This window comes from Cryptomeria japonica, chromosome 11, assembly GCF_030272615.1.
Source record: "Cryptomeria japonica chromosome 11, Sugi_1.0, whole genome shotgun sequence".
In the NCBI taxonomy this organism is placed as follows: Eukaryota; Viridiplantae; Streptophyta; class Pinopsida; order Cupressales; family Cupressaceae; genus Cryptomeria; species Cryptomeria japonica.
In genome coordinates this window covers 134,208,380-134,234,006 of record NC_081415.1, presented here as the reverse complement: position 1 = coordinate 134,234,006, position 25,627 = coordinate 134,208,380, and the positions used below count along the sequence as shown (strand labels likewise).

Below are 25,627 nucleotides of genomic sequence, written 5' to 3'. Positions count from 1 at the left end.
ATCAACTGTCTGTACTCAGATGGATCTGCAAAATTAGAGTTAGTTGCAGAAACACTTAATTTCTTTAAGTTAGATTCCATAGGAGTATGCATGGGTTTACAATCCATCATTCTAAATATTTTCAGAATATCAATAGTATATTTTCCTTGATTTAGAAAAATTTCATTGGAATTTTGCCATACTTCTAACCCTAGGAAGTAATGCATTAGACCTAAATCCTTCATTTCAAATTATGAGGCTAATTCTTCCTTACATCTTATGATTAGTTTATTTTCACCAGTGAGAAATAAATCATCCACATACAAAACCAAAATAAGCATATCATCATTATAAGCCTTTAAGTAAATGTTAGCATCAGCATCATTCTTACGAAATCCTAAGCTTAGTAAATACTTATCAATTCTTTCATACCAAGCACGAGGAGCCTGTTTGAGCCCATATAAGGCTTTCTTCAACCTGCAAACATGAGAATCTCTTTTATGGATTACATAACCTTCTAGTTGCTCAATATAGACTTCATCCTCAATGACACCATTGAGGAAGGTTGTCTTAACGTCCATTTGATGCAGTTCCCAACCTTTGGCTGCAACAATAGCTATTATAGATCTCATATAAGTATATCTAGCAACAGGAGCAAAAGTTTCTTCATAATCTATTCCTTCCTTTTGAGAGAAACCACAAGCTACAAACCTAGCTTTGTATTTTTCAATACTACCATCAACATTATGCTTAATTTTGAACAACCATTTAGAAGAAACAATAGACTAACCTTTGGGTCTGGGTACAATGTCCCAGACAGCATTCTTGATGATAGACCCATACTCTTCATCCATGGCTGATTTCCAAGCATGGTGGGACATATGTTCTTCGACATTGTGAGGTTGAGACTCAATGATATTACACATCACAGAAATGTAGTTGGCGTGGTTTTGGAATCTCCTGCTGTCTCTAAAGGTTCCTCTGGGGGCAGCAAATCCTTCAGCATCTTGAATCGTGTTTCTAACTCAAAGTGGTCTCTTCTTGCAAACCACAATATCCTGAGGTATATCGGTAGAGATCATGGGTTCTGTTGGGTCATTCTAAACTTCCTAATTCGGAAGGTCAGTGGACTCCTATATCTTAGGGTTAGCATCAACAATTGAATCTTGATTTTCAATCACCATATCGTTATTGTCAGATAATGAACCTTTAGATCTTTGAAAACAATATCTTCTTCAAAAGTTACATCTCTACTTACCTCAACATACCTTTGACTTGAAATGTAGATCCTGAAGACTTTGGAAGATTCACTGTATCCCACTAGGATGCCTTTCTTTCCAGAGGGATCCAACTTGGTTCATTTTTCTTTAGGCACATGAGCATACACCGGGCTCCCGAATATCCTTAGGTGGCTGATGTCAGGTTTGATTCCTGTAAAGGCTTCTTCAGGAATTACATTCTTTAGAGCACGATGAGGACATCTATTCTGAATGTAAACTGTTGTTTTGGATGCTTCTGCCCATAGAAAAGGTTGTAGGTCTTGATCATGAATCATGGCTCTTGCAGCTTCAACAATGGTCATGTTCTTTCTTTCAGCAACTCCATTTTGCTGAGGATTGTAGGGAACACAGAACTCCCTCTTAATTTCTGCCTTAACACAGAAGTCATAGAAACTACCTGAGGTGTACTCACCTCCATTGTCAGACCTTAAACATTTAATTCGATTTCTTGTAGTGTTTTCAACTAAGGCTTTAAATTCTTTAAATCTGTTTAGGACTTCTTCAAACTCTTTAGATTTAAGAAAGTAAATCCATGTTTTCCTAGAGAAATCATCTATGAAGATAACATAATACAGGAAACCACTAGGAGATGCTACAGACATAGGCCCACATAAATCTGAATGAATAAGTTCTAACTTTTCTTTAGCCCTACTATCGCTTTTATGAAAAGGATTCTTTACATTCTTACCCATTGCACAACCTTTACAAGCATCATCATGAGATAAACTAAGTTTAGGCATACCTTTAACCATTGTACCGAGAGTGGGAAGAGCTTGAAAGTGTAGATGTCCAAGTCTTCTATGCCATAGCTCACATGATTCAAGGGCCTCATGGATGAGAGCTTGAATTGGATTAGCTGCAAGCTTATATAAACTATCACATCTATTTCCAATAACACGAGCAGTTTTGAAATTAGATTTCTTAGACCAAGCAAGTATTTTCCCTTCAAAAAATGCTATTTTCAAACCCTTATCTTCTAAGGCAGAAATGGAAATAAGATTTCTTTTAATACCAGGTACAAAAAGAATATCACAGAGTTGTAAGGAAATACAAGAATCTAGTTTTAAAGAGGTGGTACCAAAACCTTTTACCGAGTATCGAGCATCATCACCGATTACCACATGAAGGTTGGTGTCTTTTTCAATCAGATCTGAAAGATGCTCATGAAATCCTGAAATGTGTCTAGAGGCACAATTGTCAAGTATCCAAGTATTACTGTCCATAGGAACATTGCTGGATAAAGCAGAGATAAGAAGATAATCCTCACTTTGTTCGGCAACTTCATTTAAATTGACTTCCCTTTCCTTGGGATCATTCTGACAATCTCTAACATAGTGACCATACTTATCGCATCTGAAGCAACGAATGTGAGAAGAATCTCTTGACTTCTTCCTTGGATCATAGGAGGACGACCTAAAATCTTGAATTCTCTTTTCTTTCTTCCAATGACCACCTTTCCTAGATTTAGCTAAAAGAACATGATTATCTTTGTGGGAGTTCTTGAGTTTTCCTCTTACCTCAATTCGAGATTTCTCTTCAATGCAATCAAATTGGAGACGCTCAAAGTTGGGACGATCGGCTCTTCCACCAACGCTACGAATGAATGGTTCCCATTCATCAGGTAGAACATTTAATGCAATCATAACAAGATCTTTATTCGAAATTTGGCAATCAAGAGTACTTAGCTTGTCCTTTAGTTCATTGATCTTCATGAAGTAGGCAATGATTGAGTCTTCTTCTTTCATTTTCATGTGAAGAAGCTGCTGCCTTAGAGCAAGAGCCTTGTTGAGGTTGTTGACTTCATACATCCCTTCCCAAGTGTTTGATCATTTCCCTGGCAGACGCAAATTTTGATATGACAGTGACAAAATGATTCTTGACAGATTCAATTATGATCTTCCTAGCCTTGAGGGAGTCTTTCTTGAACTGTTTCAGCTCTTCAGCATCTTCTGGAGGGGACAACCTTTCTTCTTCTACAAACTTTAGCAGATCATTCTCTTCAAGGATCAATAGAATACGGACTTTCCAAGCAGCAAAATCAAGGGCTCCATCAAGTCTATCTTCAACCCTCAAACCTGACATTTTAATCTGAAAACAAACAGCAACTATATGCAATAAATGATTTACTAAAATCTGAAATTAGTGACACCTTAGCTCTGATACCATGTTAAATTTGTGCCCTAGATCAGTAATCAGATTTGTAACATTTAATTATGCCCTAGTTTATTAAGCAGATTTGTAACATTTGATTATGCCCTAGTTTATTAAGCAGATTTGTAACATTTGATTATGCCCTAGTTTATTAATCAGATTTGTAACTTAGTAAACTATAATCAAGTAAACTCAAGAATGAAACAAGGAACCAAGAGAAACACAAATACCCTGGTAAAACCTCCAAGGAGGAAAAACCCAGCATTAAAGACCCACAGGTCAGATTATGTATTCACTCTTATTGCACAAATACAATACTTAGCTTGCTTTTCTGAATCTGATCTTTATATATCAGATCTGCCCTTTTGCATGTTTCAAGACTGCACCAAAATGCCCTATATCCTCTTGAATAAGTTCGCCCAATACTTGAACAAGTTTGCACAGTCCTTGGATAAGTTCGCACAGCCTTCTTTAGTGATTTCGCACTTCTTGTTTGCAGAGCTAATTCGCTGATTTCATTTATGATTGAATTGTGTTTGCACTTTAACTTTATTTATATGGATCTTTTGACCAAGGTCGGCCTCAATCCTTTTTTTGGCGCCAATTTATATTTTGTGACGTGAGGCCTTTTTGGTGTAGCGTGGAGGATGGGGCTGGACTAGTCTTGGGGCCACGCTACCCCTTAAAGATAGGACCCAGTCCTAAATGGGTTCGGATGTTGCCTTAAGGCAATCCGAACCCATCTTTCCCTAGTTATAAACAACACCAAACTCAAGCTCAACCTGTGATCAGAGGAGAAGAGTTCGGGTTCTCATTGAGAAAGCCCTAGTTTGCATTATTTCAAGCTCCTTTCATGGCCGCCAAAATCTACAAAAGAGAGAACATCAGTTTGTTGTATATAAAGAACAGGTGGCTGTTGAGGCAGAAAGCCACGGGTTGCAAAAGGGAAATAGCAGCAGACTTTCACTCAGAACAGCAAGTCTTGAATAATAGAACAGGCAGATGTGAAGATTTGAAGAGCAAACCCATGCTTGCATCTGATCTCCACTTCCAGTTTTCGAAGAGTTCATTGGCAGTTTTAGTGCTATTTTGCAATTTGTTAATCATTTGATAGCAGGTTTGCCTTCTTTCGTGTCTTTATTACCTAATAGATTTGCTATTCTTGATTATCACTGTGTCTAAGGCTTTGGATATAGAAGAGAGTTTTATCTTTCATGAATGGTTATTTGAACTCCATCGACTAAGTTTAATTAAGAAGCAGCAGTCGTGTTTCATACATATCTCCAAAATTACAGACTGGGTTTCTGTGATTTTTTCACAAAAATTAGAAAGATCTAGAATGAAAAAACCCTTTAATTTCGTAAAAACCCAGTTTGTAATTTTGGAAAAATCTTCACCATTCCGAAGGGGAATATTTGAAGATTTTCGCTGCACTATAATGGTTATTTTGATCAAATAAGGAGTGCTGAGATCAGATCCAGGGCAGCAAGACAATCAAAATACAGTACCAAGATCAGATTAAGGGTAGTTTAAAAGCCAATGGTGTTGTAGTCAAGAATGTGTAAATACCTGGAACAATTTTAATAATGCTAGCATACCAAGAATGCAGTCATTGAAGATCTTTTCAAGGACAGTTCACATAAGTTTCTTGATGAAGTGGTATACATTCAACAATGAAGAGTGCAGTGAAGAAGATTATCTTTGAGGCTTTCTTAAGGCAATAAAAGGCAGAGGTATTTGTGGGTAATGAAAATGACTTGTCTCAGTCACAAGAGGACCAATAAAAATAGAGAAGCACAGAAGGCCATAAGTAGTCTCATGAAAGCTCTTCCATAGGCAATGCCAATGTATATATTTGCAGCATCAAAGGAAGCATACGAAACCTCTCTAAATGATGAACACAAGAATGTGAGAAGACAATGATTAAAGACTTTTGACAGTGCGTTGATAAGAGAGCAGCAGCTAAATGAAATATTTAGCCATATCAAGATCAGTAAAACAGGAGCTTGGAAGGAGTTACAAAGTAATGACAGTGTTGATTCCATGGACAGAAAAAGCCATTAAGGCTTAGGGATTTGTTGTGATTTTTTAAAAGGGATATATTCACAGTCACTAAGGTCAATGAGAAGCCATTAATATGAGCAGCTTTCAAAGATTTCAAGTCACTGCCCTTAGACAACCATTATATGAATACCATTCACTGTCAAAGCTCAGAACAGTGACACGCAGTCAAAGGACTGTGATATTATTTGCTCTCAAGAATAAATCTTTAACAGTGAAGAATATTCAAAAGCCATCAGAGATGAAACATAAAGATATGAATCTGACAGATGTCATGAGGAGCTTCAAAACAATCCATAAAGGATGCTGATATCTAAGTCCATTAAAGAGCATTATGTCCAAAGATGCATAAAGACAGTCTTAGATTTGATCCAAACAGTGAATAGCAAGATTAGAGGCATATAGTGATGGGGCACTTCAAAAAGAGAATTGCATCATGCAGCATCATGAGAAAGTTGCAAACCCAAGGTCCCAAAGCCATACATTATAGAGCAAACACATTGAGAGCAGCAATAAAGAGGTTTCAGATCATCATAAGGCAGTGACCTATAGGCTCATGACAGTGCATTGTCAAAGAACTAGTCACAGAGGTAAAGAGAAGACATTATTGCAGCCTCAGTGCAATCAAAAGATCATTCAAGATTCATCAAAGACAGTGTGAAGACAGTTGGCTGGAAATGAATGGAACTACAAAGGTTATAGTTCATTATTCTAAATCACAGTCATGTCATGAGGACAGCCACACAAAAGCTTCTCAAGACAGTCATCATCCATTATGAGCACCAAATGAATTTAGAGAAGACCTGCAAGATCAACAAGAGTAGTCTCTTTTGATAGGACAGAGATCATTTGGAACAGTAAGCCTAAAAGCATGATAAGAGCAGTAGACAAGGTCTCTACAAAGGACTAACGAGCAGTGGTTTCAACATCTGCAGAAAAAGGGTGAAATACAGAGTCAAAATTGCCCAGTTAGATCAATAAGAGTTGAGGCTTCAAAGTGAGTCTTGACAGTCTTATAAGCACAAAGGTTGCAATGCCAGACCTATTGTCAGAGAAGACAGTGATCAAAACAAAATGGTGCAATCATACATGGAGGGCAGTAGCGAGTGTCAAACAGTCCAAAAGTAGAGATAGACACCGAGGCCTCAACTCAAGAACAATATAATGGCAATGAACAAAAGCAACAGTATAAGGTGTTTTCAATCAGTAGTCACTAGACTTCTTAGCAGTAAGCAAAGATCATGAAAGTTTGTCTTAAAGACACAAGAACAGTAAGTGATTGGCAGAAAGTAAGCTAATAGAGCAGCATAAGGGGTCTGGACACAAGTGGATCAGTCATAAATCATAAGACTTGATCACTATCATAAAGAGTACATAACAGTGGATATAAGGTGATAGCCACAGGAGTAGCATATACACTCATGAAGGCTCATAGTCAAACAATGCAAAGAGTCCTCTAACAAATCACACTGATTGGTAAATGTCAGGAGGATCACTGTCATAGCAGCAGTCCATAATCTCATTGGAGCAGCAAGATGTCTAAGGATATGACAGCCCTGATTTGTTCATGATATAACTATTATGATACATAGAGATAATGTCATGAAAGAATACACTAGAGCATAAAGATTACAATGAAAGGCAATCCTTGAATTGATGTTTGTCTATGAAGCCCTGTTATAGTCAACAATGGTCTATACACTGTCAAAGCAGAGATGATAATAGAAAAGGTGTATGACCATGACTGTACAGTCCCAATGATCAGCTCTAGCACAAGAGCAAAGAAGGACAGTGCCTTTAGAGAAATGTATGAGGATAGGTTTGAAGAAAAGAACATGGTCTACTGTTATAAAGTGCAGGGACAAATAGAACTTGGTCATGATAGTAACAACCTCACAGCCTCCTGTAGCAGCTCAAAAGCTCAAAACAGTCCCAAACAGAGATGACATTAATCTTACAACTAAAAGCATTTCAAAGAACCTTTGATAGTTCAGAGTAGACTTGCAGACAGTCATGAGATCACTCTTAGATTTCATCTAGATTATGATTACTGCTATGGTTTACTGATCAAGAATGCAATCATAGTCACCAGAAGAAGTGTACGGATCATAATAACAAGACTTGAGTTTCAAATTCAAACTTGTCATTAATGCAAGCCAAGTTCAAAATTCAAAAATGAGTTAAGGGGTCGGCCAAAACAAAATCCCTTCATTTGAGGAGGTATTTGAGGCCAAATCAGCAGTCTAACACCTAATTTGAAGGCTCCCAAGGGTTAGTCATCACCCAAGGGGAGTTGTGAAACAGTTGTCAGCAAGTAATCTTCAGTTTGAACCCCTTTTTGAGGGATTTTCAACTCCATCCGCCCAGCAACTGAAGTAGAGCATAGGCAGCCAGATAGTACCTGATTTTGAGGAGGAGCTGTCAGCTGAGTCAGCAAGTCAAGAGGAGCCAGAGTTTCAAATTTGAAATTGTAGGAGCAGCACTTCAATAAAATGAAAATTTCAGCTTATTCTACAGTTAGTTCTTGCCTTTCACTGTATGTACGGCAGAGAAATGAGTCTTGTAACTCAGATTTCTTGAGTTTGTCTCTGATTTTATATGTATTAAGCTGTGTTATTTCTTATAACCTCTTATACATGAAAGTCAGAGTTATTTCTATATATTGTAATCACTCTTTGGAAATTCCAATGAAGAACTCAGTTGTTCCTGCTCCTTATTGTATCATTTACATTGTGTTATGCTGAATTTACATTGTGAATTAATTTTCAGTCCTTTGTTGTTCATACATCAATATCATGTTTTAGTGAGCATTCCTTAGATTTGATCAGGTAATATATTGTGTCACAATTTTATTTCAGCCAGCATCATTGTATGGTTTATTTCATCTCATATGCAAGCTGAAATCAATGACCTTTATATGAAATGCTTATGGTCTTCTTAGGAACAAAATGAGTTGTGAACTCAATTAGTGTCTTTGTTGAATCCATTGTAATCAGTAATTTCCAAACAGCAAAAAAACAAAACATTTTGGTGCATCACCGCAAGTTAGTGTAGTTATCATTTTTCAAAGCATCCTCTATCCCTTTTCCTTGTCAAGCATTTGTAGTTTTAGGAAATTTCAAAGGGAACCAGCCCTCTCTGGAAGTCTACTTCCATTATAGGGTACCCACAACCTGGAGGCAGTCCCATGCATAGATGGCACACTCGCAGAGTACTCGGCAAGTTTCAAAAACTCGCCGAGTTCTTGAGCTCTGCGAGTTTTTATGACTTTAACTCGCAGAAAAAACTTGCCGAGTTTTTGCAAAAACTCGCCGAGTAATCGCCGAGATTTTTACAAAAACTCGGCGAGTTTCTTTAAAAAACTCGACTAGACTAAAAAAAGAGGCCCAAACATGTCAAAAAATAATCATTTTTTGTTTTTTCAGGTCAGTTTCATTCTCTTCATCAGAATATACACATGAAATATAACATTTAAGTATAAGTGGCATTTCAATATGTCTTTTTCCTTTCTTATACTTTATAACACCCGACGCCTTTATGAAATAATAAAAGTATTTTTGGCCTCGCAAGGCACTGCCAAAAATACTTTAGCTAGAGCTGGGAAGAGGAAGTTGTAATTGTAATTTATAACAGGGAGCGCACAAGGGGCACTACCCCTTGACCCCAACTTGGGGGCGCTGCCCCCAAACCCCCGTCAAAAAATATAGGGGGAAACTATGCTGATGGAAGTAGGGAAAATTTAACCTCCGAGTCTAATTAGGCTCCATATAACAACATAATTAGCATTGAAGAAATCTTGGTATTATACATTTTAGAGTTGAAAGTTCAAAACTATCAGTATGAATGATGAAATTTCAAATATTGCGCGTTTGTAGATCTCCACCAAGATCTAGACCTATCTCTCTACCCCTCTTTTTCTCACCCTCGGAACTGGGAAGATCTCCACTGGGAAGAGGAAGAGGAATAATAAATAGTTTTAGCTAGAGCTGGGAAGAGGAAGTTGTAATTGTAATTTGTAATGATGTATTTACTTTTGGTTTTACAAAAACTATTTCCTATTTTGCTTCCAGCCATCAGCATTCCTCATGAGGATGCGATTTTGTACACTTTGCATTTAAATATATCTAGAATCAGCTTGTTTCTTTTGTGTTATCATTTATTGACTCATTGGATGCATCATCTCATTAAATTTTGCAAAAAAAATGCATTTTTTACTAAGTTTAAGCGTGTTTTTAAGTTGCCGAGTTTTTCGCCGGGTTTTTCCGGGTTTTTCCCGAGTTTTCCCCGAGTGTTTTTCCCAGGCGCTTGGCGAGTCAAGCCGAGTCGCGAGTAGTTCAACTATGGTCCCATGTACTTAATTTTTTTTAAATGTTCAAAAAACTTGCCAAGCTATTGCCGAATTTCGCCACGTCCCATGTTTTGAAAAATCTTGGTTCTTCTGCGTTATTACTGAGTCCAAGTTTTTCGACTATGTTATGAACGTATCTGTGAAAAAAATCCATCAAACAACAAAAATGAGTCATGCATCATATCTAAAAATTCTGTTGTTGTCCAAAAGTAGACCAAGTTCATCCTTGTCCAAACATCTCCTTAGGTTCAAAGCCCTATGTGATCAGTTTATGTGCCATAAACAAACCATTAAATGATAAATATATGGTTGCCTTGATGCTGACCAATTTGTTCTGTTCCTACTTTGCTGGATGTAAAAATGAACTTTCCCAACAGAATGCACTGCCCAAAAGGTCAAGAAAGTATACTTGTTGCTTCTAACGAGCGTGTGAATTTTTAGCTCATCAACCTTATTTTAGGGAAGAGAACTTACTGTACTCGTTGGAGCAAAAGGCAAACCATAGTGAGAAACAACCATGAAGGTTGAGTATGAGGCCCCAATGAAAAAAGCATACCTTGGTGTTGGTGGGGTTGCTTCTAAGTAAGCATCCCACTCTCAATGAAAAGCAGAAAAGGGGCATAAAAGAGAAAAAACAAGGCACATGATATTGTAGATAAGTACAAGGCTCGTCATGTTGCCAAAAAGGCTATTTACAACTAGAAAAAATCAATCGTGAGGACAGCTTTGCTCCTACCATCAAATAGTCCCTTTTCAATAAGAATTCTCCATTGAAACCCAATTTAGATGGAAACTGTATCAGATAGATATGAAGAGCATTTCCTGAATGGGGGACTGAACAGGAAGGTTTGTATGTAATAGCCAAAAGGATAAAAAGTGCCAAGCAAGGAACATCTAGTGTGCAAGTGGGTAAAGGCCATGTATGGTCTTCAGTAGGTTTCATGCACCTACTATACAAAAATTGACTCACATTTTTACAAGATTTTGGGTTCAAAAAAAAATTCTCCCATTATATGCCATAAGCAAAATTGATGATATTTCATATTATGATTCTTATTGTTTGAGTTGATGATTCAGCCACCACCAATAGAAAGGCCAATGTTATTCAGCTAAGTTACTGTTTGGTTCTGAGTTTAAAGTTAGGTTGGGGGTCCGGGTACACTTATACAGCAAAAAAAAAAAATGAAGTTGGGTATGTGCATACAAAAAATGTATAAAAATAACACAAAACAACCATAAAAATACTACTTTGATATCAAATTGTCAAATTCAAATATGTTACCAAATTGGCAGGAAGATACAATGTTTCTAGGTACAAGTCCTACCAAAATCATGTACTGAATTGAATGGCTTGTAGAATCTAGTAGGGTTTGAATTTTCTGGCTTGGAATCCGTCACTTGTATCCAAATGATTCCAAGTTGGACATGGTGGTTTTCGTGATGACTACAGCAGCAGCAAAATTTTCTAAACACCTTTTTTAACATTTTACCTATCCTAAACCCTAAACAACCATTGAAAGTGTTGTTCAATCACCATTTAAAAGTAAAACATGGATGATGTTGAAAATGTTAGGCTGCTTATTTTAGAAGTCATCATTTTCTTGTTTGCATTCCTAAAGGAGCTCAAATTATTTAGCACAACATTGTTTAGATTCATAGATTAGCATTATTTGCATTGTTATAAATGAAAAGGTTTAGGGTTGTAAACATTTCCTCACCAAAAATATTCTTTGCATTATTTGTAATTATAGTTTTGAACAGAAGGTTTTTAAGTTGGCGAATATACTTCACGAGAAATATTGTATGAGATGATGTATATGCACACTCAGCTTATACAATGCGCTCCCAGCTCTTTGAACTGAATCTACATCTTTCACATTTGGAAATTTCCATATCAAAGAATTTTATTTTAAAAGGCACATGTAAACCATCCTCCCATACAAATGTTTTTAAATTTGCATTAATAAAAAATATTAAAATTTCTTTTGTACTCTTAAGTTTCATATTAATATTTATTGTTTTATAAATTCTTGATAATATTTTTAAATTTATTTAAATTCAAATAGTTTTAAATCTATCTCAATGTTAATATTTTAAAATTTATTTTAGTATTTTAAAGTTTATATTTTTATATATTTTATTGATTTTTTAAACATATACACAGTTCCACACAGATTCCTAACGAGGGAGGAGGACAGGTGGACACGTTTTATGAACTAGGGGACCAAGGGCCTAAGTTGGAGAGTGGCAAGAGGACGGTGGTGTACAGGCGGCGAGGCAGTAAGTGGGTTATGCGATTACATATAGTACTTGAAAAATTAGTTATAAAATGATGCTTAAGGAATAAGTGAATTGCAAATGAAACTTTGGCGTACTAAGTAAACTTTAAATTAATGGACATTTAAAACATGGTAACAATTGCATCTAACATTAACAATGTTGGGTAGACGTTTGCGCACAAATCTGAATACTGGAACAACTCGTTAGAGCCTATAGTATTCAGATTTGTTGGGACTAAACCTTTTCCACCTGAAGACATTGCCATACAACTGCACTTTCTACTTGAATAGGTGTAATGCCCCTTGCTGCAATTTTATATCAGATTTAAAGCTAAAACTTCTTTTCAATTCAGACTTGCAAAATACACATAAATGGTGCAATCGGGTATACTAGAAACCCCTCCAAAATACAACCAAACAAAACTATGACTCAATGAAACCAATGTAGAATGCATATTACTGTTTTTTCCATGGTTTTAACATCACATTTGCTGCTAAATACATCAGTTATCAATAATATATTCTTGCTGCAAATTACATCAAATAGAACCCCAAATCCGGAGCTCAAACATGGAGATAAATCACTGCAACTACCAGATAAATTCCCCAATTTCTTAATAAATGTTCTTAACAACAAAACACATGAGAAAATGCTCAAATTACAGTAATACCCACAACCTCAAATGCTATAAAGGGTTTAAACACACTCAAAAATACAAATCATACAAACCCTCAACCAGAACCCCTACAAAAAGCTGAAATAAACTATGAAGCTGATATCAAATATGCACAATGATAATCTCTGAGTGAGATTATTCTATGGTAATCCATGACTCCCGTCTTAGACCACCTGGTAATCCTCTGACTCCCGTCCTTATATCACCTGGAAACCTTCAAACATCCCGTTCTACAGTCTCCTTCTCCACTGGTTTATCAACCACTGAAGAAACAAGCATAAGCTTTGATAAAATCTCCAACATGAATCATGAGAAATGAAGCCAATATCCTATATAAATTAAAGAACTTTCAAAATCCATGTTTTGGCACCAAAATTCCACTCCCAAGGAAAGGAAACTTTCCTTCTATTCTCCAAACTTCCACAAATTCCAAAGAAATTTCCATCTCCCAAAACCTCTACAACTTCCAAGAAATTTTCCATTTCTCAAAACTGCCAAAAAAACCATTAGTTTCCAAAAAGATAAGTCAAGTCAAGTTTCCCAAATGCTCATGCCAAAATGAGGGAAATATTTAAGTTTAAATATATTTGGTATTTGAATAATATTCAAATCTCAACCAAATTACCAAATTTATCATTATTTACCAAACTGTCAATTGATCTTGATTTGCTATTTTGGGATTGCTCACTTACTATTTTCAGTGAGTTACAATTTTAGAAATTTTGGGACATGACAATAGGCATGAATTTCTTTTCCAGTTTTAAAACCAAAATGGTCCATAATTTGCTACATAACTATGCTTTGTCAATTACAAAACAGTAAACACCAATATATGCTCTATTTCAGAACTAATTCAAAATCCTTCGGTAGCATTTCAAACACACATACATGCTGGTATACACAGATCACCCTGCAGAGGAAAAACCAGCTTGGTAGGTGCCAATAGCACATCTACCTATTTGTATTGATTGAAACTAGTCCAAAGAGAGGCATTTACAACTTGCAGGCCATTTCCTAATCTTTCAACTAGAACTGTCCTTTCTTTTGCCTTCAATGTTGTCTACACTTCCTCTAGCTTCCAAGAGTTTTGAATGGACTCCTAGCTTTCCTTTTCAATCCACGGTCCTCTCATGCACTGGGAGCAAGCCTCCTAGATAAAAAAAAATGAAGCATCAAAAGCCAGGTTTGTTCATGTCAACGTTGCTTGTGCAATAAGATTTTCACCACTTTCAACATTAATTCTCACTGTAGCATTTCCGCATTTACTGGTTCATCTCAGTGTTTTTGCAGCTTTCACTAGGCAGAAAATTTGTTTGTCAGAAACAGCAGGTGCTTGCACATTTTGAAAGTTTAAAAAAAATAACAGCATTCCTTGTTCCTTAGTTTATATAGATCGTTTTTGGAACACTTGATAAATTTGTAAAATTTCAGGACAAGCTTGGGAGTGTCCCCAATTTATTAATCAAGGCATTATATTGGCATAATATTTACACCTAAGGTATTAATACATGAGATAAAGTACTTTTAAAGTTTTATTTTACATTGTAAATTAGAAATCTCTAATAACACGATTAATTTATACATCATAAGTTACAACTGTGACTTGATGTCTGGGATATGATGTCGATGCAAGCCCATTGCAGAGAAGAGAGGAAAGCTTCTGATCAAGCTAGACTGATTGGAAAGACGGTATAATAACAGGCAATTTTTTATCTTGGCTGTGGATGGCATCTGTATCCGTGAATCCATTGATATTTTTTTGGTCTGGATGTATTTATCCTTGCAGCGATTTCCTTTTTCACCATGTTCTCTTATTGTTCCAGATCAGTAGTCTGTGGTCTTACCACATGGCCAGTTTCCCCATCAATTGGATAATCTTGAAAAGTTTGGATTGGGTTGCAGGTTCCCCTGTTAAATGTTGTGGTGATGGCAAGCTTTAAGCCATCATCTTGAACTTTCATTGTCTGAATTAATAAAACATGGATGACATTTATCCAATGAAACTTCAGGAGATTTTTATTCTCAATATGACAATACATTTAAAATACGCATAAAGAAAAGAGAAATTATAAAACACTTGTCCCTCATGTTTTCCCAGTAACTCTATTGCCAATGAAAACAAATTTCTTTACTCACCAAATAATAGCCAAAAACCTAGCTGGCAGCTGCAAGTAGCTAACCAAGAAATAAACAGATCTTCTAAAGTAATAACAGAAAATCTATAGCATGAAAACAAACACAGATGTAGGAAATTTAACAGTGAATCAGAGAAAAAAAGAGAACAGTTCTTGCCTTTCTTTTTCATGGGTGATGACAAGCAAACGAAGATATCCTGCGTGATCACTCAACAGATATCGAGAGCCATCTGCATCAACTCTGCCATATGCCTTTGTGATGGACTATATTGGAAGTTTCCAGATACCAGTTTAGAGATATCCCAAGCAAGGTAATCATTAAAAAGGTGGTTATCAATAATAAAGATAACTTTCTAACAAAAAGATCCCTTGCAAACATAGCAACAAAAAATCAAGTGAACCATATAAAGGTTTGTAAATCATACAGGTCTAATTGGAATTGCTTTAAATACAGATGCGCTACAATAAACAACCGTCTGCTCGCCAATAATAATAACCCCTCCCAAAGGCAAAGGAACAGGTATTAGAAGACCAGCACCATTATCTAAATTGCTCTGTGTCCAAGGCCCCTCTGTAAAGTCCTTGTCTTTTAGAGCAACCTCATATGTCTTAACGTGCCGTGCATCTTTATTATCCTGCAATTATAAATACTGATTAATATGACTAGAACATATATATAGTGGATGACTAGACCTTTTCCATTATCAATGAAACACGCATCCAAATATTGTCTAAAATAAAACAATGTTGACAAGAATGATTTGCTTATTACTTTCTCAGTTAGATTGTGATTAGCATGTCTAATTTATTACTCAAAAAAATCATATTTTCCCTTACAGCTTCAATTTTGGGGTTTGAGTTGTTCACCCCACAGAGATTCTATGACTATCACATTTAACATATACCATATCAAGGCTATGTTGCAAACAACAGAAATTGCAAGGTTTTGGAAGGAGTAAGGTTTCCACAATACATGTTTCAAATAAATTTTGATATCTCAATACAGACAAATAGTCTGCAGTTATATCAATAAGCTTGACAAAATGATCTTCAACCAACCTTGTCAAATAATGCAAAAACAAATATAAAAGAGTTGCCCTCTTTGATTTTCCATTATAAATCTGGTAAACAACATGCCCATGGCTATGAGAGTCATATATCATTGCACCCATAAAGAAAATCCTTCTGATACCAAAGTGTATCTATCGTATCAAAATAGATCTTCATGCCTTCATTATTAGGATACCTTATAAACAGAAATAGAGGAAAGCAGATCTTCTCCCAGTTATTAATTTTAAATTTTCGTGGTGCATGAATTTTAGGGCTAAAACAAAAATACTAAGCTAAAACTTCCATTTCCCCTGAGAGGAGCTGCTGAGAAATCTATCAAAAAAACAGGATGCCAAAGAAATAGATTTCCTAACATCGAGAAAGTGATGTTAGGAAATCATCTCTCATTACCTAGATTAAGTGATTGTTTTAAGTTCTATTCAAAATGTCTTAACTTCTGGATCTGCAAAACAGGCAAGGATAATCTGTAACACCACATCTTGGTTATGTAATTACCGTCATGTTTGCATCATTTAGTACTTGCTTGACTTCATTCTCTCTAATTATTTGGCACAGCCTGAGTTGACCAGGAAGGTAAAGACATAGGCACTCTGTAACAAAAGTCACATCTTTGAATCCAATGGGGCTTAAGGTTGAACACCTCAGTACAATATAAGGTAAAAGCCAAAAACAGCCCCATGTGAATAACTTCACAAGGAGGTGTATCTCACCAAAAAAATCTGCCAAAAGTACTAACCAATTGCTCATTTTAAAAAGATTGGTAATAGCTAATTCACCTCAATTGTATTCCTGTCTTTCAGTAAATGTGTTAATACTACTACAAGAGTCGGCTTTAATAACTATACTTCATCTTGCAATGTAATATCATAAAGTCCATTTTACTTTTAACTTCAAAAAATCCCTTGAACATGGAATATAACAATGTTGTTGTCCAACAACACAATCTGACAACAAAAAATTCAAGTAGGAACTAGCAATTCCATCCACACAACATGGCAATCAGATTGCATAGTGGTGGATGCACTTTTGCATCTTTATTATCTAAAATTCATTTTTCAGAAAGATTAGCAACATACACACAGTTCACTTCTTTTTACTTACATGGTTAGTTTCATTTTATAGATTCATGCTGTACTTACAATTATATTACAGTATTTCTTAGATGCTCTTCTCACATTATGGTTCTTTACACACATTAATTGACTTAGGTCACAGGTCTTTTGGATCTGTGTAGAAAGGGACTGATTCTGGTCCACATCATTCACATCTGGATAAAAGAAAGCTCACCCAAATCAACAGGTAGCAACATCTGGGCACAAATCCACACCACACGAGAGGCAATGCTAGGCACCCTTAGAAGACTTAAACTCCACAAAAAACTCAACAGACCAAAATTTTGACTTGGATTTGGAACTTGGCAAAAACTCAGTAAATAACAAAAATTACCTATATAATAAACTTAAATGACATATGAGACCTATTTGCTCATGATTTTGGCAGGATCCAAATCCAGTTTGTTCCCAGTCCAGATCAATAGTTCGGTCTGTTGTGGGTGTGGACAATGCATAGCCAGTTGGCCCCAGGTTCAGCCAGGTACATCCATGGACATATCCTGGCAAACCTGGGGCAAATTGGCCACTCCTTGGATGAACCCAGAGCAGACGCTGCAGATAATTTGCTTTTTTATTCAACCATTTTTTTTTCAAAGGATGAATCCTCATTTCTGTGTTTCCTTATTTCAGTCTCCATTTCTGGGAATCAAAGCCTACTCTAATATTATGAAAGTTGGCAAGCAACTGTATTCCATTGTTTGAATCATACACACTCCCGCATTCAGTTTTGCCTTGTAAGTACTCTCTAAGGCATTGATGAAAGAAAGCCGGGTGTGCAGAAATGCTTCCCACACTAATCTAATGAGAGTAATGTGCAAAATTTTCAATCTATACAACTAAAAAAAAAATAGAAACAGATATAAACATGAAATAAACAATATATCATAATACAAGTGTACATTGGGAAAACCATTTCAGGGGGAAAACGCCGCACTCTGAAGCATCCCAATAAATTATTCAATAAAGCATTAGATTACAACACATTTGCAAAGCAAGCCTTTACAAATCTAGAGTGATCTATCACCAACATACAAATCTAGAGTGATTCTAGCATAATTAACAATATTTGCATATTAAGCATTCAAACTACAACTTCAAGCACCAATTTATAGGCAAAGTTTCAAATTGGAAACCATAAATGGTTTAGGAAAATCATTAGCAAAATCACAAGAACTATGGCACCCAAACTTGGATCTAAGTACCAACACCACCTTCATGGTCTTGGTCCTCTTGACTTTTCTGTATATTCCTGATGCATCTTACTACTATCATACTTGTCATATTTGAGCACCCAATCTTGGGTGCCACAAGTTGTCCTCATTCAACTTATTCAAAGATGCTCCATCACAAGTGCCCAAACCTATCATAATGCTAGTCAAGATTCCAATGTAAGCTCACTCTTATATTCTCTTATGTATCATAAGAATCTATCAAATGTAACTCCCATCATGATGACTTTAAACAAGATGCTGACACACAGCCAAACCATGCCACCTCAAAGTGGGACACCTACCTCCTCATGTGAGGACAAAACTCACTAAGAGACAAAATCTCAAAAGCCTCCAAATGGGATGCCAACTCTTCCATAAGAAGGTGAAATAGATACATAAAGGTTACTAAAACAGAACGTCTTCCTCATCATATCATGAATGATCTCTCTTTAATGTAGATAACAATGACGTGAGATCGAATTTGAACTACACCAGGTATTTAAAAAGAAAGGCAACCATCCAAACACAGAGCAGATCCTGTACTCACAACATTCCCTCACAACCAAATGTGAAATTTGACAAGTATAACAATAATCTTAATCATTTGACAAAGAAATACATACGGACTTCCTTACCATACTCTGAATTGGTCTCTCCAATCGTAGATAAAAAATACAATATAAATTTTGAAACAAGACAATTGTCTAAGAATGGAGACAAGTGTCCAAACAGAGAAAAAATTATCACCGTAAAGCATCTTCCAATTGAAAGGGATAGGTAAGCATGATGAATACAAAGAGGGGATGGATGCAGTAACAAGTGAAAAACAGAAACACTTATCTGAACTAGAGATCGAGATATTTATAGAATATCTTCGAGTAATTCTAAAATTATGAAAAATAAACCACCTTGATGGTGCATGGTAAAAATGCCCAACCTGGATGTCGAAATACGCCAATGAAGTAAAAATCTCTCCAAAAGAGCAAAATCTCAATAATTTGTAGGAATTCTTTGTAGGCCATATTATAGCAATACGATTTAAACAGGGAACAAATTCTCACACTATTAAGCACTAAGTCTGTCTAAGTACATTCTTTTAATTTGCATATTCAAAACACAACATCGTTGTCTACAAAAGTATGAAAGTAGAGTAGATACTCCAAAACGTACCTGGTATAGCACAGCAATTGTAGGCTTTGGACAACCATACAAAAATTTGATATCTAAAACTTGAAGTTCCTCAAGCCTGCAAGATTCAATTAAGTTTAGATCTAGGTAATGAAAAAAAGCGAACTATTTATATTAAGAAACCTGAGAATATGTGTAAAATGTTTAAACTAAGCTGAAAATGTACTTCTGAAAATAAAGAAAACACTTATATATGGGTGAGTATTAAAATAATATTACACCTATTCTATAATAGTCATCTTAGTTGTCAACTTATTTAGCTTTTTAGTTCGTTTAGTCTTTTGACTGCAGCTATTGCTTCTTTTATTAAAAGGCATAGTTTGCCTTTTAGATTTTAGCTTTTTAGCTTTATTTAGCGTTTTAAGCTTTTTAGCTTCATGTTGAAGCAACACATCAACAGTTTTAGCGGCGGTTTTCTGCAAGTTTTAGTGGCAATTTTTTCACACTTTTTACCTTGCTTTTTTGCCCGCGCTTTATCCGCGTCGGATTTGTGTTTAGCAGCAACGACAGCAATTTGTTTTCGCATTTTTCAGGCCAGTGTAATCCAATCTTGGGTTTCACGAATTTCATCTCAAATCTGCGGATCTTTCTACTGCATCTAGGGCAAACCTATTCTGATATTAGGGTTTTGCCCTATATTTTTACGTTTTACTCTTCTTTTAAATCATCTATTTTTTTACTGATTTTTTAAAAAAAAAACTAGAGCATTTTCTGCAGCTTATCTTTTCTGATTTTTTTTAGAATTTCAGATTTGCAGGAAATTTTAATTTCTAGGTTTTCAGCAAACCTCGAAATTCGTGCATTGGGATTTGTGCCATGAATTTTGTTCCATGGTTTCTCAACATTCAGATTCTTTGTGCAACTGTTTCTACTCTGTTTTTTAATCAGATTCTTCTATCTCATTTTTCGCGCCTTCACAAGGTTGACCTCGCTCAACCTCAGTTTTCATGATGGCATCTTTGACCGACATCATGTTGGAACACAGTCAGAAGTTCAACGGCCGCAACTAGAATACCTGAAAAAAGCACATGTTGACGATATTTGAATGTCGTTGCCTTGATCAGATTGTTCTAGGCAAGACTTTTCGTCCTGCAGCAGTGGGTACTTGGGTTTTCTGATTTTTTTGGCCACAAAATCATGGGAGGGTTTTCATAATTTTTCCTCAAAAATTATCTAGTAGGTTTTCACGGTTTTTCCTCAAAAATTGTTTGTAGCTTTTTGTAGATATTGAGTATGCTGACCATTAGGGAGAGTATTAAAATAATATTATATCTATTCTATAATGGTCATCTTAATTGTCAACTTTGTTGGCATGTTTGTCATTGATGTCAATGGCTTCCTAATTTCTATCTGTGCATCAACACAAGATCAGATCTAAAAATAATCAATAATAATCTGGAACCAAAGTGAAAATTGAAAGACCAAACAAAACTCGAAGAATTAATGTTATTGTCACCTCAATATATCAGGCCATGTCTTTATCTTAAAGAAACATTATAATGGCAGCAATAATAAACGGCATCATTAATGTGTTCATCAAATTGTACTATGAATTTGCATTTTATGTTTATAGAGACGTTATTAACTGTTGGAGGTTGCGGTTATAACTGTTCCCCAAACTCTTCCTAAACCATATAGCAGTTATAACTGTTCCTAAACTATATCTGCCATTGAAAGTCCGAAGATTGTTATATCTTCTAAATATTAATGAATTTGGGCTCTAAGTTTTAATGATTCGAAAGTCTTTAACTGAATTATTAAGGTGCTTATGAAATGGTTAGTTATTAGTTAACACAATAACTAGTAACTTATTAAACTGATTTACAAACTGAAAAATGCTTTATTTATAGCATCCAAGAGAATCAAGTTTTTAGAAGATGATGAATATGTTTTGAGAAGTTGTGAAGTGAAAGATTATTATACAAAGCATTGTATGATGTCTGAAAAAGCCAATGCATAAGTGTTGTAATATTTAAGAAAAACACTGAAAATTCAAAAGAGCAGAGATATGTAATAAAGACGTAAAGAGGAAGAAGACATTGATGGCAGTAGTGAAGCTTGGAGATAAAAGTAAGGCATATGTAATTCTGAAAGTAGTTTACGGAGAACGATTTTGTGTTTTGTTTCAGTCTCCCAGGTATAAACTCTAAAATGCTCTTTTGTGATTGATGTTTTCATTCACATACATCTACAGTACTTCTGCAGTAACAATATTGACTTCAGTTCTTAATCTTGGAATATAACAGTGCCTTCAAGTTTTTGATTATTAACTTCTTGATCAGTTAGAATATTGTACTTCAGAATTCAGAGATAGGGTGTTCTCAAATTTATCTTCTGTACATCATTCTTTCAGACATACAGAGACATCTTGAACCTTCAAGTTGGTCTATCTGTTTCAGTGCATCATCTTGCAGGCTTCTAAAGATATTTGTTGTCTGGTTCAGTACTCCACCTTGCAGATTTATAGAAACATTTGATATTCAGTTTGATCTCTAAGTGTTAATCTGTTTTTCTTCAGTTTAATCAAAAATATATTGAGGCATCGTATTGTTTAAAAGATGACAGAATTCGGAAGAAGTTTTGCAGGTCTCTGTCAGAGACTAATGATTTTGTGAAAGATATCAAATTTCTAGATAAGCTTTGCAGGGTTTATGTATGTGAAACATCGTAAAGCATAATGGAAGGTTAAAGGCAATCAGACCATAAACAGTTTGTTCTTATATATTTGGTGATATTTTAAGTAGGAATAAGTAATATTGTGTAAACATCTTACTGGTATAGTTGATGTTGTTAGAAGAGTTGAGTTGGTGCTCACATTGGGGAGTTAAGGTATTGAAAGAGTTGGTGCTCTTAAGATAGGTGTTTGGTGACTCCTTAGAGTTGGTGCCCTTAAAGATTATAATTGTTTTATCCGTGAGGCTGGATTAGGACAGTAGATCCTAGCACCGTTACTCACCGTGGTTTTTCCCATCTTGGGTTTCCACGTCAAATCTTGTGCAGGTGTTCAATGTGATTGCTTTGCATTATGATTTCAGTTTCAGTTTAAAAGAAATTTTACAAAAGGATTAAATTGGATAAAATTGTAAGTTTTATTTACTGCTGATTCACTAACCTGTCAAAACACACTAGCAATTTGTGAGACATAATCTGAAACCAGTGTTTCTCTGAGTTTTGGGAATGGGAATGGATTTTGGGGACAGTAAAATAAATCTTGATTTTCAAGACTGTGGAAAGGCACCAATTAAAATACAGTAAAATTTAATATTATAAAATTTTAATATTTGAAAAAAATCTCATACAACAATATCAAAATAACAAAACATTAACACTCCTATTTAACTCCTTTTTATTTTCATTTTTTCTGTATATTTCCTATCTAATTCCACCATTGAAGCTATCTCGATAATGATAACTTCACTGACCTTATAGTGACTCACTAGTGGGGCTGTCTGGAGGTCTCTACTGCTTTTATTCTACGTGCTTAGGTGGATAATAAGCTGTGTTGGGCAAAGCGGATGACGGAAGTGTTTCATGAGGTGAAATTCTCTACCCTCAATTCAATCTGTGTGGGTGATCAGGGAGTTCAAAAGGAGGTGGCAGTAATCGATTTGAATAAATAGCCACTGGTTTACATGGCCAGGTCATTTTTTATTAGGTGCTTGTGTCTGGTATATGATCTTTAATTCTGTTTTGGCGATTTTGGGTAGTTAGTTTTTGGTCATTCTGACTGTTCTCTTCAGCCATTTGACCTTATTTAAACTTGTTGCTTTCTCAAGAGAGGACCCTTAAAAATAGTCACCATTTAATCAAAAAATAATAATGACAAGTTGATAACTTCACTTAACAAATATGCTGTAGATTCCATTCAACCAGTATGCCTACCATCCTGTTGCATCACCATCTTATCTTTTAGATGAATGTTCACATGCATTTATGTCCATCCTAGGTAGTGACCGTTTTGGAATTGAGATGTATACACACTCAAGCTGGATTTGTTTATCCATCTATTTTTTTCTCCTGAAATATATTTCTAATTAAAAGATCTATTTTATGAATTATGATTGTAAATGATTCCTAAGTTGTTTGCAGGATCTCAATCAAAGTGAAGGGTATCTCTAACCCCACTTCATTTTTTATTTAAAATTGTGATCAGGGCAAAATTTTGGGTATTTATAATTTGCGGACATTCCATGTATGGCATTCTTCATGCTTAAAGAAAATAGATAAGGGTATACTTGTATCGTTGACTTTGAAAGACATATGAAGGAATTGAGTATCTTGCTCAGCTAGTTACTTGTCTTGCTCAGCTAACTAATTGTCTTGCTTAGCTAGACAATTGTCTCACTTGGTTAACTGTGTATATTGCTCAACCACAGTCACCTCCTATGCATGCTTTGCTGTCTTAAGCTGAGCTAACTTTCTTTTTCAGATCTGATAAAGGCATTCATAATGGCACTTAATAGATCTGATGTGTTTGCCATTTCACATAATAATTACATTGTTTTTTACTTATATTTATCATAATAATGTGTTGGATAATGGTTTTTTTCACTTTACATTGCTTCTTTTCATTCATAGCACTTTGGCATATTGCATTTTTAGAATTTCAAAAATATTTTTTATTAATCAATCAAATTTGAAAAACTTTTATACATGATGCATGTTGTTTTATGGTGATATTTTTAAGAAAATGCATTATATATGTAGATCAAATAAAAACTTTTGTAGACAATGATAATCCTAGAGATGCTAGTGAAAAACCTAACACTTGTACCTCTCCTAGGGTATCTCATGCTAATGAAGAAAGAGTCAATACTCCTATCAATGATCTCTTTATTGGAGAGCAAGCATTGAAGAGAAACATGGCACCATCTCCTTCTCATACACATACCCTAGCGCAAGGGGGGCGAAGTCAAAATATTGGTGTTTCAATCTCTCTAAATCCTCATTCTCCTAGAGCTTATCTTAACCATCAAAATATTTGTAGAGAAGATGATGTTATGCATTTCATTCATGATCTATCTCCCCACATAACATTAAGTAAAGATGAGGCCTTAGATGATAAGAATTGTCCTTCCCAACCTATTATCAGGATATGAATAATGACAAAAAGGAGAATCTCCTTACAAAGGATATTCCTTCTTCATCTACTTCTCCCTTTGTTCCTTCTAGATGTACTTACACTACAAATTTTAAAGAAATTCATTATAATACTCCTCAATTAAAAACCTTTTATAGGAGTGGCTATAACATAATATCCAGACAAGGTTATAAAGGACAAGGACTTGGAAAATTTGAACAAGGAATCAAAGTCCCTATTGTTGATTTTATGGTAGTGCTCGTTAACCACAGGCAAACATCAGATCTGTTGCCTTCCCAACCATAGACGATAAGCTCTTATCGTCACCCCCAAGCACACTACATGATCTTCAGGTTATTGAATTCATTACTATTGATGCAATCATGACCTTGCATATATATGAATCAATACCTCCTAATAGATCTCAAGTCGGCCATATACTTTTGGTGCCAAGGATAGGGTCAGATCTATATATTACAAGTTACATATGAGTCTCCCTTAGTTGCAAGTTACATTTAACTTAATCACAATTTACACACAAGTGGTTTGCCCAAATAGGGCCTACCCCAAATTAGACTCATACAACTAAGATATCCAAATGCCAAGGCCGACAAGCCACTTGGCATTTTGTGCACTAGGTCGGTCCTAGAAGGGATCTGACCTAGCTACACAACAACACTCCCTCTCAGCTAGGGAGAATTCATTCTGAATAACCAAGTCACATAGTGACTACCACCATGGCTACTCCCATGAATAATATGTTCACCAGAGGTACTCCCAGAGGGTGAACATGCACATCATGGAATTTCTTCCATGATACCCACCATACCTACTCGCAGAGGGTGGGCTCACCATGCCTACTCGCAGAGGGTGGAAATAGGGTTTTCACCTCAACCTTCTCCCAGAGAAGGGTGCATTACCACCATGCCTACTCGCAGAGGGTGGAACGAGGGCTCTAACCTCAAACTTCTCCCAGAGAAGAATGCATCTCCACCATGCCTACTCGCAAAGGCTGGATCCACCATACCTACTCGCGAAGGGTGGAAAGAGGGATT

The 25,627-nt window shown here is 35.7% G+C and overlaps 1 protein-coding gene across 1 annotated transcript in view; it reads right to left on the bottom strand.

Annotated features, from left to right (window-relative positions):
• LOC131032676 (DNA damage-binding protein 1) overlaps positions 1–25,627 on the bottom strand; it is a 236,564-nt gene that overhangs the window by 138,923 nt on the left and 72,014 nt on the right. Inside the window, exons 8-10 of the mRNA XM_057963716.2 lie at positions 19,475–19,550; positions 15,336–15,545; positions 15,068–15,174 (exon numbers count right to left, since the gene is read on the bottom strand). Coding sequence (XP_057819699.2) covers positions 15,068–15,174; positions 15,336–15,545; positions 19,475–19,550 — 393 coding nt within the window. The remainder of the gene's footprint in view (positions 1–15,067; positions 15,175–15,335; positions 15,546–19,474; positions 19,551–25,627) is intronic.